Here is a 16,371-nt window from a genome sequence, read left to right on the forward strand (position 1 = left end):
ATATAATATTTATAGTTTTTAATTAGATACACCCAAAAATCGTAAAGCAAGGAAATAAACATATTACTTAAAAATATAAAATATTATCTTACAATGTAAGCGTCCATAAACAAAGATCATCGCCTTTTTTATTCGACGTCTCAGTTACATTTTCAACATATTCATAGGCATTATAATTCGGCTTCTGAGGAAGATCATACAAAGAAATAGCGGATCCATCATCGGAACTATCATCATCATCAGCCCAACTTTTACCAAATAAAAGATGGCTCTTTGATCCTTTAACACTTGTTGGAAATATAATATTAGCAGTGTTATCAAGAGCACTTTTAGGTATCTTTTTATCATCCATAATTCCTGTCTGATTAATATGTAAATATGATTCAATACTTGTGCCCAATCCGGAATCCAAAGAACCAGCAGAATCCCTTTTTTCTTTTTCCACGCCATCTTCCTCAGCTTTATGAACCAGAAATACAGGAACATCTGAAAACATACTATTTTCAGTATCATTAATATTCTTATTTTCAGATGTATCAGCAGATTGAAGAACCCTTGTCCATGAAAAAGGAGTATGATATGGAAATGACACAATACTTGGTGAACGCAAAGACTTTCTAGCCTCAGTAGTAGAAATCTTTTCATAATTAAATATTGGTAATTTTTTTTCAACAGAGTTCTCCTCAATATATTGCGAATCAACTGTCCATTCAAGCAAATTTTCAATAGCGGATCTCATTTCATCTAAAGAACGTTTTTCTGGAGAACACACCAAAGAACATTGAAGAACCTTGAACGTATCTTCACTCATATTCGGAAAAACATCAAAAAGAGAAATAGGGTCTCGTATATAATCCGAAAAAATCAAATCACTAACAGAAGGTATCTTAAAAGGGTTTTTTGAAAAAACAATATTTAAAAGACAAATCCCAAGAGCCCATATGTCTACTTTAGAGGCATCATAATGATATACTCCAAAAGAATGGAAAACAGGAATTTCATACTGTTCCGGAGCCATGTATCGATTACTTCCAGTACCAACATCGTTAACAACCTTCTGCGTAGTTGCTAAACCAAAATCACCAATCTTAACTGATATAGAATTATTTTCTATATCATAAAAAAGCAAAATATTTTCAGGCTTAAGATCGCGATGATATACACCATTTTTATGAAGAAAAGAAACACCATCTATGAGTTGAAGCATAAATGAACGAATAGCTTCCGTATCCTTCGGTAATCTATTAGATATAATAGACTCATACAAATCTCCAAGTGGATAATATTCAAGAACAATAAAAAAGTATCCATTTTCAGAAAAAGAAGTCTTATATGAAATAATATGTTTTGAAGGAGGTAAAGTTGACAATATTTCAAATTCTGTTTTATATTCAGGAGAAGACTGAACAAGAACCTTAACCGCAACCTGAAAATTTTGACAATCATGAGCTAACAAAACAATACCATAAGAACCGCGATTAAGAGTTCTAATTACAGTATAAGAACTATAAAATAAGCATACTTAAAAAGATTAGAAAAATATATACTTTCCAAGGATATCTCCCTCCTTAAAACAAAATATTGAAGGCAATGATTCTTTCAAACAAGTCATGAAACTCCAGGAAAAAAAATAGACAAAGACCCAAACACGTTTCTTTCAAAATTATAAATCAAAAAATACCAAAAAAAAGCAGAAACTAAAAATAGCCCTTCCACTAAACAGAAGAAAATTGAGAAGACAATAGTTTGTTTTTCTTTTTATCAAAATATCTTCAATGAAAGAAACTTTATTTACGTCAATATTATATATCTTATTCGTTCAAAAATAACCCTTTTCTCAAAGAAAAAAAAGCGAAAAAAAACCCTTATATACCTCCCTATAAGAATTCCTAACAAATTTTACAAAATATACTGCTTTTCCTTCTAATAATCTGTATTTCTTTAAAATTATCTCTAAATACTTTATAATTCAATATCAGTCAATATTGACACCTTTTCCTCCAAACAAAAAGCAAATATGATATCTTAATACTCTCTCCTATGAAAAAAATAAGTAACTCTTCATATTTAAGAACTTTTTACTTCTTTTTCTTATTATCAATTTATTAAATCTTTTAAGACGTTAGCTTCAACTCATTCCAAGCCCCTTAACCCTGATCAAACAAGGCCTATACACAACCCTAACCCTATACTATACAAACCCTACATCACTCACGACCCCCTCAGACCTACTCATTTCTCCCACTCAACGGATTTGAGACCGGATTACCCCTGCTTACTGAAACGCGCGTTTGTGTACCAGCGAAACGCGAAATTATATTTTTACGTAAAAAAGAGGATTAGCGTATGAATGCCAGGTGAGAAAAAGTATAAAAAAGAGGAAAAAACAGGCTTAGAAAGGAAAGATTTAATGCGTTTAACAAATGTTAAAATCAAAAACAAATATTCAAAAAATCGGTTGGATTTAAAGACAAAAAAATAGTGCAAGATTTGTGATGCATACATAACGCATATACAACGCATATACAACGCATATATAACGCATACAACACAGATATAACACGCATATAACAAGATATTAAAGATAAACGCGTTATTAATAACGCGATGCCTCGAACTTTATGATGAAAAATACATTACATACACCAAATACAGATGTAATACGCATATATAAGGGAAAAAACAAGATTTTAACGTAATATGTAGTCAAGAGAAATTGCATTATGTACACCACAGTCAATTGATGAAGTAATACGGGTTGTTGAAAGTGCAATCCAAACAGGACTTGAAGCAGAGCCTTTATCGGTATATTTTTATTTTATACGATAATCATTATTTATGATATAATAATATTTAGAATATTTTCGATCCATTGCCTAGTTATGTTCCCTCACAAAAAATATCGATGCAGCCTCCGGCATATACACCGCCTTCTCCTCCACTTACGATACAACGTTCGAATTCGGCATCTATATCAAGTGTACCATCAGAAAATCTATCATTTGCAAATTCATCAATTAAATTATCAGAAATTTTAAATCATTGGTGGATGACGGAGAAGACATATATAATAGAGCTTTCTATTTTTCAGGAATTGCTTTTACGGGGAGCGCTTATGTCACAGTTAAATGTATCATCATTGGAAACTATTTCTCGTTGTATCAGTATTTTTATTACGGCTAGTAGCTCTATTATCAATGTATATTTTTATTATTTATGATAGAAAAAGACTTACATATGGGATAGACGTTTGAAATGTATATTCCGCAACATTTGCTTCATAAAACATTGATGAATACTATTCCAATGTTTGTAAGAGGCTCTTAAATATTTAAATGCAGAAAATTAACATGTTGAAGACAGATACGATATTAGAATCTTTCGAATTATATATATCGGTATATACGTTAAAACTAGATGATCAGTTTTTAAGTCCAGATAATCATAAATGGCTAACTATTGCATTGAGCAATTGTGGAATTCTACAATCTACGAGTACTAAAAAATGTCAATGGCTTTTAAGTAGTCCTTTACATAGAGTTAAAATATATACGCGGATTTTTCGGAAATTTCTTCGTGCTTTAGCAGATGCAGATGATGAATTAAGTGAACAATTTTCATATGCACATCAATGTTTTCACTTATTACTTTCCAAAGCACGTGGACATATTAAAATGATCCGAGAGGGAATAGGGCAGACACCTTCTGCTCCTAATAATATGGATATGCTACATAATTTAACCTGTAGTGTTCGTCAGGTTGAAAAGGAATTAGATGTTAGTAAAATGAGGGATTTGTTTACTCTTGAACCAAAGGTATCATTTATTTCATTTTTTTAATATTATCTTATAATTTAAGAAATATATTTTGGATCTTCAGCCTCCTCAACTTCCATTTGTTCGCTCTATAATTGCTCGATCTAATTTCTTTCTTAAGATGATTCACAGTATTACTGGTGAAATTATTCAAAAATACATTGAACTTATTCTTTTGACCGATGTTATATTATTTCTGGACATAGAAGTTCCTAAATATAAATTTCTTATGTTTCAGCCTTTTTTAACTAGGATATTTAAAGTTATCGAAACGGATGATGAACAAACTTTTATACTTTCTATTTATGAACGTGAGCAAATATATTTGACTGCTGCTAGCAAGAAACTCAAGAAACTATGGATCAATTTACTTTCATCTAGTCGCGCAGTTCAAAGCATCAATTATTCAACATTTAAGTTGTCACCAGTAGGTAATCCTGTTATTCCAAAAGATACAGGAAATTTTCCTACTATTTTTGATGAAATGAATCATCGTTTATCATCTGATTTGACACCATTTAAGAAAATTCTTTTACCATCGCGATCATTAAAATCTCAAAATCAAGATAAATCTCATACTAAAAATCAATTATCTATAACATCAGAGAAGAATAATCATGTCATTGAAAATGTGGAATTAAAAAGTACCAATACAAAAGAAAGAAATTATCAATCAATACCTGCAAGTCAGCCACATCTCAATACTTATAATGTTCTTGTAGCTCATCAAAACAAATCTGAATCAACTATTTCTAAGTCAGCAGAATATATGCAAAAAATAATATCTAGACCTACCTTTGATCAGTCGGGTTTGAATACTCATTTATTTCCTCAGCCTCCAGATCGTACATCAAATGGTATATTTTCTTTTCCTGATAAAAATAGCCGACCAAACAATTATTCAAATTCATATATATTTTCAAGAACATCAAAAATTAGACTCGAAACATTACCAGAAGAAAATGAATCTTTTATAGATGTTCCAAAATCGCCAGATATTGATAATAAAAAGACTGATGAACAGGAATCTTCTGAACACAGTACATATTCTACAGAATTGGGGCCGGATTCTATTTCGGAGGCAACATCAACATCTTATCTTATTAATGAAAATAATTCGATTTCATCATCCAAATCTTCTAATTCAAACGTGGATTCAAAAGAAAATGAGTTTAAGCAGTTATCATCATCTTATAAAGACTATATAACTCAATCAGCCACTGATTCTGATGTTTCTATTTCTTCAAAATCAACTCGAAGCTCAGGAAAGACCAAGACTGAGTCAGATACAACTTCATCCACAGAAGAACAAACATCCTCAGACATTAATTTAAATACATCTCAAATTTCAACAGCACCACAACTTCCTATGCCAGATTTGGGAAGAATATCATTGACTTCTATGATATTTAATGATTCCGTCTTAGGATTCTCATATTCAGATCCTAATGCTACAAAAACATCTGAAACTTCATCGAATAAAAATAATTCGGATCATACTGAAATCCTATATAGAAACAGTAAATTAATTAATAAGCTACCTCCATCACTTTCATCTGAAAATAGTGAAATACTATTTTGTGAAAAGGCAACCGTATTCTTTTGGAATTCTACATTTTGGAAAAACGTTTTTGATATTGAAGAAAAAGTGTTCCTTATAATCAAATATACATGTACAACGGATATGTTCACGTTAGAAATTTGTAATTTATCTTCTCAAGAAATTATTGTTTGTGGAGAATTACAAAAATATTCTACGATAGTAAGACAGTCCAAGCAAGAAATAAGCATAGGTAAGGTTTTAGTCTTTATATTCGAATTAATTAATGTTTTGAAGCATGCTTTATACAAGATCGAATTTCATATATTTTGTCAAAATTTAAAAGTGATAGCAATGCAGATCTTTTCTATATTGTTTCATATAGAATCATTAATCGTGATAATCCTTGGGTATTACAAATTTTTAGAAATCACGAGTCTACAAATTATGAGTGTAATTCTAGTAATCGTCCATTAAATACGACACCTAAACCTACAGATTCTTCGAAAAGTTCTAATAAAAAAGCCGGCTTGATATTAAGTAAAAGTAAAGCAAAAGTATTTATCCAAACAAGTCCAGAACAATGGAAGTATCTCGGCTCTGGCATTCTTTGGATTACAACATTGGATTCTGATTCTAAGAAAAATGTTTTGGTTGCCAAAAAAACTAATCAACCAAACAAATCATCAACCATTTTGAATGGAGTCGTTTCTAAGTCGGATTATCAGCAATCTGGAAGATCTAGCATTTTTATGAGATGCTTTGACGAATTGTCTAATAAAACAATATCTTATACGATAAAGGTCGTTTTATCCTATCCATTTTTTTGCTTCTTATCTTTATAGGTCAAGAATGGAAAACAAGCCAAATCCATTATCAATGTTCTAAATGCTTAAGTCATCGTACCGTAAATTTTCACTTTACCTTTTTTTCATTTGCATTTAAAAGGTAAACGTAAATATTTATAAGAGATTCTTAAAATTACAATAAACAAATTTCAAACAGAAGGCTTTTTTAAATTTATTAAATAAAAATATCAATTTTATTTTTTACTTCAGCTTTATGCATATCAAGACCGATTAAAAAACTATTCAAAATTATACACAAGGGACGTTTTTAAAGGACTACTCGTTGAAGAGCGAAACTTTTCTATACTTTCATACACCATTTAAGATAAACTTAATGATTTCTATAGTTATTTAGGCATGGCAAAACAATGTCAATGATGATACAGATCAACCTCATGATCAATATCTATTTATACGAAATCATCAGTGCTTGGTCTTCTAACCTATTTATCAGTCTGAGACGGCATAGACTATGCATATTGTCTAATTTTTTTTGGTTAACTTTCATATTCGACAAATACAAAGTTTCATCATGTCGAAAGATAGTTTATATACTATATCCTTATATTTGAACTCTATATAGCACATTTCTGGATAGATATTGAAACATATAAGTTTTAGAAACTAAATATAAACGATTTTATTTATCACTAAAAATACATACGTTTTTTTACTAACCAATTGCTTATCTGTTATATAACCATGTAAAAGCATTATCAATATAGTACCCTAAACCCCTATGATATTTTCCATAACAATGATTATATAAATATAAAATAAATCATAATTTAGACATCATAACCAAACGGTCAATAATATTCAAACACCTAAAATATGAATAAAGACCGTATATTAAGTTGTAATCCCTCCATTAACAGTAGCCTGATTATGTGAATAAGGTGGATGAACATTTTGATCCGTATTATGTCCTGAAACTTCTCCATACACAGGAAAACTAGAACTCAAATTGTCTTGAACAGTCGGCACTTGTACAGGAAACGCAAGCATCTCTGGAGAGCACTGATTATCAAGACGATAATAACCAAAGGACGGATCCCATGCGGGATGCATAGAACCATTAGAAATACCCTCAGGAAAATGATAAAATCTATTCATCGAGTCCTGATGCGAAAAAGAATGCCCTGGCAACGATACAGATGCTTGCATAGATGTTCCTGGCCCATGGATAAATGTAGGAACAAATGCACCCCAATGTGATAAAAAGGGAGGAGAAACATTGTTTCCTTTAACACGTTCCTGTTGAGGAGATAAACTATCCTGATTTAAAGAATTTGACGTTATATTTTGAGGAGGAACACTCATTCCTCCAGCAAAATAATAAAACGGTGAAGGTATAATATTAGAATTTTGATGAATATTCATCATTGTATGCTGGTTAGCATATCCTGAAGTAGAAGAATTTGAATTAATATAATTCGTTAATCCGACAGGAGTGCCTGGATATGGCACTTGAATGTTTCCGGAATATCCATTCTGAGTATTAATTGCAGAAGGTTGGTTCAAAGACGTAGTCGCAGCTAATGCAGCTCTATAAGCTGCCATAAATGCCTCATGTGATCGCTTAACCATTAGAAAAAAATAAAGAATAAATAAAACCAATTACCATAGAAAATGCCTGATTAGTCACTTCTGGGTAATAACCATGTACACCAGAATTATCTTGCCCATAAATAGAACCTCTATTTGTTAGAGACAAAGAATCATTTGACCTAGAACGCAATCTCGGAATAAATGGAACTGAAAGGGGAAATTTACAAGCAAATTGAGATTGAGGATTAATAGAAGGCAGCAACGATCTTGAATCATATGTGGACAAATCAGTTTTATCATACAACTCGCGAAACTGTACTCTAATTACTCTATCAAGGAAATTACTGTTATTCTATAATAGAGCTAAGTTAAAACCCGCCCATAAAACAAAATTAATACCTCATTTTCAACAGCAGCAGATGCACTAGTCTTAAAAAATCAACATCTTTTCAGTATTTATCAATACACTTACAGCTGATTCAAATTGCAAAAAAGCAAAAGCAGTTCGATTAGAATTAGGTTTATTAACAAGGCTACAATCAACAATTTCCCCGTATTTTTTAAACCTATTTAAAAGAGATTCCCTAGTCACCAAGGAAGGATTTAACTGTCCTACAAAAACAGAAGTTTTATCAATAGGAATCATTGGTATTTGTGAAGTATTTTGATCAAGGTTCTGCGCCCATTCAACAATCCAATTCCCATTACGACGAAGATTCTAATATACGTATTAATTTAAGTATTGCAATAAAAAATATTACACTAAACGCCTGAATCGCATCATCCCTAAAAGCAAAACGAGCAAAACAACATTTTCCCATATCATTACGGAGCATTTGATTAGAACTAGAAGGAATTACGATATCCTCGATTTCACCATATGGCTCAAGCAAGTTTTTCACATCCTTAAATCAATTAAAAAAATATATTAACAATAAAATATTAAACCTGTTCTTCTAATGACTGTCCAATTCGAGAAATATAAAGCGTACGATTAACACGCGCCTTTTCTACACGGATATGCCGCCCATCAATAACTGTATTATGAGCTTCACGCAAAGCTCTTTTTGCATCCTCGAAATTCTTTTTTCTACATCAGTATAAATTCAAAAAACTACCAATCCTTACTTCAAACTGTACAAAAGAATACGGTCGTTGCATCCAATCCTTTAATACTTTTACATTAAGCAAATTACCCCACTTAAAAACTCCAATTAATTGTTTTTTATTCTTACCCTTAAATAATATTTACCTTGCGAAAATGGTTTGTAACAGATGCACATAATTCTTCATCTGTACGAGATGATGATAAACTATCAAAATATTAACAAATTATACTCTATTAATCTTTCAAACCTAGCAACAAACAAACATGCTGCTGGACGTCCTCGATTTTCTGATGATTCCCCTACTTTTTTAGCAGGATATATAGTTTCATGAGAAAACATCGTCTCCTTTGATAAAAGGCATGATGTTTTATTTTCTTCAGGCTTAACTAACACACCCCCTTCATATTGAACACCCTTTTTTATACCTTCTTCATTCAAATCTTTACATGATAATGATGAAATATCAGGAATAGAAAAACTTGCTTCACCATCTGAATACTCTGAATTTGCTTTTTCAAAATATACTGTAGATACTTTTGGTACACATTTTTCATTATTTGATAACTCTTGATCTTTTTGTGCAAATATAAATGGTGATGACGCTTCCTCAGGTGTAATAACACATACATCTTTATCATCTTGACTATAAAAATCAAGAGGTGATGTATTATCCGTATTGTTGCCAGAATCCCGATTAGTAAACGGCGTAATAGGTGTATTAGGTGCATCTGCAAGAAATGTATCCAATAGTTTAGGTGAAGGAGGTGACGAATTTGATGATGCTGTACCCGAACCCGGTTCTAGCAGAGGCGATGTATCTGGTTTCATCCTAATATCTGTATTTATATTATATATAAATAACTAACTCAATAATTTCACTTCGTTCAATCCTTTATTCTAAATACCACTTTTGCATACAAGATTATTATATTTCCTGATCTTATTTCCGATTTTATCCAACAACTTCATTCTTCTAATATATATTCTCCCATTTAATCCTTTCTTTTCACCTTTTCATAACCATTTATTTCTTACCCATAAATTATCATAACAAAAAGGAGTCTTTCTGTATTTTAAATCATCATACGTTTTTTATATATAAGTAATAAACGGGATGCCTTCCATAAAAAGATGCCCCTAAAATACCCTCCTTTTAATATATATATATCTTTCTTTCACTCATTATTATAACTCCTCCCATTTATTTAAACTTATCCGTCTGGTTTCAAAATAAAATCTTAATATTTCTAAATAGCCCTAGGATACTCAGCAATAATTTAGAGATCCTAACCTCTTTAGAAACTTTCTTAACTTGATTCAACCCTAAATTCATTTTAATCCATGTCTTTTTTACAACCCTTAAAATATCCGATCTTTTAAAGGGTCAATAAACATGGATTTTTTTAGAACCCCTTGAAATCTTTTAAAAATAACTTAAGATTTCTTAAGAAAATAAAAAATCATAAAAACCAATTAAAATAAATATTGACTCGAGATTAAGAATTTAATAAAATTTCTAATAAAATTAATAGAAATAAGTAGAAATAAATAGAAATAAATAGAAATAGAAGTAGAAATATAAATAGAAATAATAAATAAATAAATAAAAATGCAATATAATACCAGACTTAAAACGATAAATTTGAAGAGATTTAAGCATTTTTAACTAGAAAACCCAAGATGTATGTAGATCTTTAATTATTAAAGCAGACATATGTCTAAAGTCTAAGATTTTATAAACCTATTTGACTCAGATCCAGCAGATATTTCCGTTGAGCGGATCTGGCCAGAGCAAATAGAAAGCATATACAAGGTATAAAAGGGTATATAGCAGGTACAAAGCATACATAAAGTATTGTATGCGTATACACTCCATATAGAGTTTGATTGCAGCGTAAGCTTGTATTTCTGTCATGAATGACATATGGAATGGCACATCATCTCTTCTCCTGGCACAACTTGTTTTAAAACATGGTACAGACTTTTCTATTATTCAAACACATCTTTCACAACATCCCTTATATCATCAACCTATTTCCTCTACTGAAGTAGGCATTATTTTTGAGTTTTACTTTTATTGAGTGAAAAAACACAGGATATCAAGGCACATTATGAGTTATTACTTAAAGAAAACGAATTGAAAGAAGAGTATAATAGATTTTGTTAAGATATAGCATTCTAATAAGGAATTTGAAGTGAAACAAATGCTTCAAAAGACTCGCTAATATCAAATGCATCCAAACTTTGCAAAATTTTGTATGAGAAACGTATAATAGAATTAAAAAAAGAAATTCAAAGAGAAGAAGAAGCTTATAAGAAGATTACAGAAGAAATTGAAGAAATTCGTTGTGGTCGTTGGCCAACAAGCTTAAATATATCAGAACAAACAATAAAAAGCGAAAATAATGTTGAAAATTCAACAGATATATCTTCAGCATCAGTAGTTGTTGAAAGGAAAGGACGTCATGATGATATAGCAAGTTCTTTAAATACGGAGAATGCAGTACCAGAAATAGGAGATAACGTTGTATCAGTTGAAACAATACCAGATCAAGGATCAGAATGCCAAGAAAAAATTGAGAATATAAAAAAGCAAAATGTCAAGAAAAATACACGGAACCTTGTCAAGAAGGAAATAGATATTTTTCAAACAGAAAATATAAGTGAAAATTCACCTAAGCCGTCAGCATCAGAATTGACATCATTAAAACGCTTTCAAAGCATGATTTTGCCATTATGGATGAGTCTATCTCAACATAAGCATGGAACAGTCTTTATGGGACCAGTTTCGGACAAAGATGCACCCGGATATTCAAGTTTAATTCATTTTCCAACAGATATGAAGTCAATTAGAAATAAAATTCGCGATGGAAAAATTACTACATCTAAACAGTTTCACCGAGAAGTCCTTTTACTTTTTGCTAATGCTATTATGTATAATGGTGAAAATAGCACCATTACTCAATGGGCCAAAGAGGGTTTTGCTTATAGTGAAGAAATGATTAATATGTTTATAGAAACAGAATTAGTGGTAGGCGTTGGAAAAGAGGGAGAAGAAACACCTAAATTAAAGAGGAAAAAGGTTTAAAAAACGTGCACTTAACCTGTATCGAATAGAATGATTAGATATTTGTACCGGTTGTTTATCTTGTATTGCAGGAAGGTTATCTTGTATTTCAGAAAGATTATCTTGCGTTGCAGGATAATTATCTTGTATCGCCGAGTCAGATTCCTTTTTTTTACTCTTTTTTCGCCAATAATAAAAGAAAGCTTTAATTTCTTGAACCAAAGCAGTAATCAATGGAAAAAACAACGGCCCAAATAAAGGAAGATATACACCATATTTATGTTCATCTGGAAAATAAAGCATACTAACCATAGATGGGTCAAAAAATGCTTTTTCAACCAAACTAGTTGCAGCACTGGCATCTTTTAGAGCAGAAAAAGAATTAAAATCATTCAAATTCTGGCATGCCTATAAAAATGAATTAAATTTTGCAGATACATGTAAAATATTACTTTTCTTAAATGATCTATTGTCTTGAATACATCTTGCTGAACTTGATCAGGAACAGCCATGTTTGAAATTTGTCGAACTAATCTAGAAAGGCTACCTAGTGTCGTAGAAGCAAAAACCATGTTTTCAACAATGCGCTGTCTATAAAGACCATCAAGTCTCCAGGTATTTAGAATTGGCAAAGGCTCTTGATGAATATATGAAGGTAAAGAAGGTACACCAAGAAGAGATAGAAAATTCGAAACAAATATATAAAAAATTGGCAGAAGACTTGTCATGTTTAAATATGGATTAACATTGGTGGGTTCTTGATTATAAATCACAATGCTTCCCCATTGTGGAACTAAAAAAGAATTATTAGAAATTAGATGGTCATCAAAATCTTTAAAAAAAAGAGGCTGAGTATCATATCGAGGAACATAAACTAAAAAATTGATTATTTTATGCGATGAAAGTGTCGTAGCTATAAAATTATATCTAAATTAAGGAATATGTTTTAATTTACCTAAATTCCATTCAATAGAATTGACAAACTCAGAAAATCGATCAGCTGGGATTTCAAAAACATCATTTCGTTTTGATTTTTGTGGACTAAATGTTAATTCAGCACAAAATTGAACCTGAGATTCTACATAAAATTTAGAAAATATCGAAAGCTGTTTCAATAATGGCCCAAAGTATACTTTTCATATTAGAAAAAAATAAAACAAAAGACGTACTGTACAATTTATTGCTTTTTCAATATCCCAGAACAATATTACATTTTTTTCACCACCATTAATAAGACTGAAAACGATATCAAAACTTGATGAATATTTTACCACTTTTATATCCATATCTTCCAGTTTTGATGAACTATTTTGATCTTTGATTTTTTCCAAATGAAATTTCATATATTTTTCTTGTACTGAAAATATATCTAACAAAACTTCTGAAATAATTTTTGGTAATTCTGATGTAATTTTTAAATTGTAATCAATATAAAGTGTTCTATTATAATAAATATGCCGAGAAACCGACGAAATCTCATTATTTTCACGAAGTTTAACTGTATAATATGATTCATCTTTATTTAAATATTTTTCTATAAAATTTTTCAATATAAAAAAATATAAAAACCCAATCCCAACCTTTTATATGTAACTTTATTATATTTTCTTGTTGTTTAGAAACAATTATTTGCCTTATTTTCTTAATTAACCCTTTTAGATCATTAAATTCTTGAGAAACTTCAATAACAATAGGAATATCAAATTGAATATTGCACATCTAATAAAAATATTAAAAATAATAAAATCCATCATTAATACAATCAATTACATGGCCTTTTGACCAGTAATCCATCTGCACAAGTGGTAGCTTTGCTCTATAGATTTCTGTCAATTTCCACCATACAGGAATAGCTATAAAAACAAAAAGCTCAATTATTTAACATAAATTATAAAAATATAATCAATTTAATCACCAAATACGAGAAAACAATCCATCTTCTTTGTTTATGAGAGAAGCTCACCATATTAACCATAAAAATATGAAAAAAGCTGGAAAAAAAACGGGAGAAAAAACAATTTATCTATTTATATAAGTATATAATAAATATTCCAAATATTAATTACTTAAAACCTTCAAAATACCCTTAAAATTCTGCCTTAATATCCGTGAAAATAAGCACTTAAAAAATTGAGGCTGTTAAGAGGAGATTCAAGGTAACGACAGAAAGATAAGGAAAAACTAAGATGTCAATGAAATTTTAAGTACAAAAAAATAATATTAAAAACTATGAAAATCGAGGAATTATATGTAATTTATATATTTTTCTTGTTAAGAAAAATATTAAAAAATATATAATATATATATATTTTTAAAATTAAAATAATTATGAAAGATAATTTAATTATCATCTTTTTTTAGAGAAGAAATTAATTTCAATGAACGAATCTGTAAACCTCTATGTCCATATAAAACAGCCATTTCATAAATAGAAGAAGCATTTTGAGAGGTTAAACATTTTTGAAGAGCATAAAAAATATAAAGACTTAAATCTTTTACTTCTAAGTCGGGACCAAAACTTTTAGAAAGCGAAAGCAAAGCAAAAAGAGCAGAAATATCATCCAGAATATTTGGTTCTAGGGAATAAGTATATAAAAATCGAAGAAATTGTTGAACAACAGATGATGGATGAGGAATATAAAGAGTACGAGAACGATTATAAAATCTTGCAGATGAAGGCCCACTACTGCTCAATTGAGTCAAATTATTATGTAAAGTCAAAGTATTTCTTTGGTTTTTAGTTAAAAAATCATAAGTTGAAAATTCAGTGGTATCCTTTTTAAGACTTGCTTTGAAAAAACTATGAAACCGAGGCCATCTTGTGGATAAAACTTTTGTAGAACAGGGCAAAATAACATTATCTTGTGTCAACATTTCCATATCAGAAAAAGAAGGATCTTCCAGCATCATTAATCCCAATTCTTGAGCGGCGAGAGACATTTTCGGAATAGTTACTCTGTAAACTCCAAAAGCTTCAAGTTCAACTAAAATAATATGATCGAAATTAATTCTTCGATGATTATAATCCTCGACTAAATCTTGTTCCTTATTTCCAAAAATAAGTAAACAATTTTTGTCATAATCTATAATTCCTTTATTCCAAGAACCTTCGTCTAATAATGGGCCTGGATCAATCCTTGACCAGGTCAAACTATTTAGATCAATACACCAAATACTATAAGAATGTGTAGTATTTGTTAAATAAGTCCCAAAAATAACAAGATGATCGCCAAGAATACCTCCTGATGGAAACCGTAAACCAGAGGGTTTTAGTTCACCTGAAAACTTATCAGAAATGTCTACTATATTATATTGGTCATCTTCCAAGGAAGTAATCATATAAAGCTCATTTTTCAGATTTTTGAAATTATAATTAGAATAAATAAAAATAGGATTGTTCGAAACATACTGAACATGAGTTGAAATTAACTCACCATCAGACTTCTGTGTGCCATCAAATGATTTTTTGGCTTGTGAATGATAAAGTAAATTTGATATTTCGCTATGGGCAGATAATCTTCTTGATGATTCTGAAATACTTAATGATTTCCGTTTACTCTGAAAAGGCGAACTCTGGTACGATGAAGCAATTTCAGATATCAATGTATTCTTCTCGCTAAGATTTAATGCACATTCAGGAAAAGTTTCCATTTTACAAGAAGCGACCGAACGATAGAGACCACAATGTTTATTAAAAACAAAAGAAGATGACCATATATGCATATTTAAATCGAAACAATTAGCTTCTTCAATATAATTATTTTCCAAATCTTGTCCTCCAATAATCATTAAATAATTCATATTAATAACAGATAAATGTGCATATCGAGGTTTTGGAAAATATGATGATGGCGGTACCATTATTTTCTTCCATTTTCCAAATTGAAGATCAAAAACAACAATATCATCCAAGAGACAATAAGGATTATCAGGATTTTTAGATAAACCAATTCCTCCAAAAACATAAATAGAATTCAAATATATATCCGCCGAATGAAAATATCTAGGCTCGGGAAGATGTGGCGAAAGATTATGAATCTTTGTCCAAATATACGATTCTAAATCCAAGACATATAAATCATTTGTTAAATTCCAATTAGAAACTAAACGCCCTCCGAATACATAAAGTTTTGTTCCAATAAGAGTAAAAGAACACCCTACCAATGGCGGAGGAATTTCTCCTGTCGTTGAAAGTGCAAGAGATGCCAAATTATTTAAACAATTGCTTATTTCTTCCATTTTTAACTTGATTTATTTTAAATATTCAAAAAAAACTAAAAAAAGCAAAAATATAAAAATTCAAAAGAATCCATAGTAAAAAATTCTCTAAAACTTGCTATTATATTAATTATTTTATTAAATGAATATTAAGAAATTACCAGCTAAAAATTAAAAACATTTGTATACCGAGGATTCCAAGATACCTTTATCGAAAAGAAAA

The 16,371-nt window shown here is 30.1% G+C and overlaps 6 protein-coding genes across 6 annotated transcripts; 2 read left to right on the plus strand and 4 right to left on the minus strand.

The window, feature by feature from the left end:
- Nucleotides 1–88: 88 nt before the first annotated feature.
- On the minus strand, nucleotides 89–1,641 carry PNEG_03371 (hypothetical protein; the record flags this gene model as incomplete). Its single annotated transcript, XM_007877263.1, has 2 exons — nucleotides 1,548–1,641; nucleotides 89–1,505 (listed from the first exon to the last, which is right to left on the minus strand). The coding sequence occupies exons 1-2, from the start codon at nucleotides 1,610–1,612 to the stop codon at nucleotides 89–91; spliced, it is 1,482 nt and encodes a 493-aa protein (XP_007875454.1). The 5' UTR covers nucleotides 1,613–1,641.
- An 833-nt stretch (nucleotides 1,642–2,474) lies between these two features.
- Nucleotides 2,475–6,363, plus strand: PNEG_03372 (hypothetical protein). The gene is made up of 8 exons (XM_007877264.1): nucleotides 2,475–2,657; nucleotides 2,707–2,805; nucleotides 2,858–3,199; nucleotides 3,247–3,312; nucleotides 3,360–3,815; nucleotides 3,859–5,608; nucleotides 5,653–6,158; nucleotides 6,201–6,363. The coding sequence occupies exons 1-8, from the start codon at nucleotides 2,622–2,624 to the stop codon at nucleotides 6,249–6,251; spliced, it is 3,306 nt and encodes a 1,101-aa protein (XP_007875455.1). The 5' UTR covers nucleotides 2,475–2,621; the 3' UTR covers nucleotides 6,252–6,363.
- Nucleotides 6,364–7,055: 692 nt separating this feature from the next.
- Nucleotides 7,056–9,691, minus strand: PNEG_03373 (hypothetical protein; the record flags this gene model as incomplete). The annotated part of the gene is made up of 9 exons (XM_007877265.1): nucleotides 7,056–7,784; nucleotides 7,828–8,106; nucleotides 8,154–8,183; nucleotides 8,227–8,472; nucleotides 8,516–8,659; nucleotides 8,703–8,837; nucleotides 8,883–8,954; nucleotides 9,007–9,067; nucleotides 9,111–9,691. 9 exons carry the CDS (start codon nucleotides 9,689–9,691, stop codon nucleotides 7,056–7,058), a joined length of 2,277 nt encoding a protein of 758 aa, XP_007875456.1.
- A 1,085-nt stretch (nucleotides 9,692–10,776) lies between these two features.
- Nucleotides 10,777–11,929, plus strand: PNEG_03374 (hypothetical protein; the record flags this gene model as incomplete). Its single annotated transcript, XM_007877266.1, has 4 exons — nucleotides 10,777–10,911; nucleotides 10,959–11,011; nucleotides 11,060–11,872; nucleotides 11,911–11,929. 4 exons carry the CDS (start codon nucleotides 10,777–10,779, stop codon nucleotides 11,927–11,929), a joined length of 1,020 nt encoding a protein of 339 aa, XP_007875457.1.
- A 1-nt stretch (nucleotide 11,930) lies between these two features.
- On the minus strand, nucleotides 11,931–13,905 carry PNEG_03375 (hypothetical protein; the record flags this gene model as incomplete). The annotated part of the gene is made up of 7 exons (XM_007877267.1): nucleotides 11,931–12,338; nucleotides 12,383–12,843; nucleotides 12,886–13,062; nucleotides 13,105–13,464; nucleotides 13,511–13,649; nucleotides 13,701–13,799; nucleotides 13,846–13,905. The coding sequence occupies 7 exons, from the start codon at nucleotides 13,903–13,905 to the stop codon at nucleotides 11,931–11,933; spliced, it is 1,704 nt and encodes a 567-aa protein (XP_007875458.1).
- A 365-nt stretch (nucleotides 13,906–14,270) lies between these two features.
- Nucleotides 14,271–16,169, minus strand: PNEG_03376 (hypothetical protein; the record flags this gene model as incomplete). Its single annotated transcript, XM_007877268.1, has 1 exon — nucleotides 14,271–16,169. The coding sequence occupies one exon, from the start codon at nucleotides 16,167–16,169 to the stop codon at nucleotides 14,271–14,273; it is 1,899 nt and encodes a 632-aa protein (XP_007875459.1).
- Between the last annotated feature and the right edge of the window lie 202 nt (nucleotides 16,170–16,371).

The sequence above is a fragment of the Pneumocystis murina genome, assembly GCF_000349005.2.
Source record: "Pneumocystis murina B123 chromosome Unknown supercont1.17, whole genome shotgun sequence".
NCBI classification, from domain to species: Eukaryota; Fungi; Ascomycota; class Pneumocystomycetes; order Pneumocystales; family Pneumocystaceae; genus Pneumocystis; species Pneumocystis murina.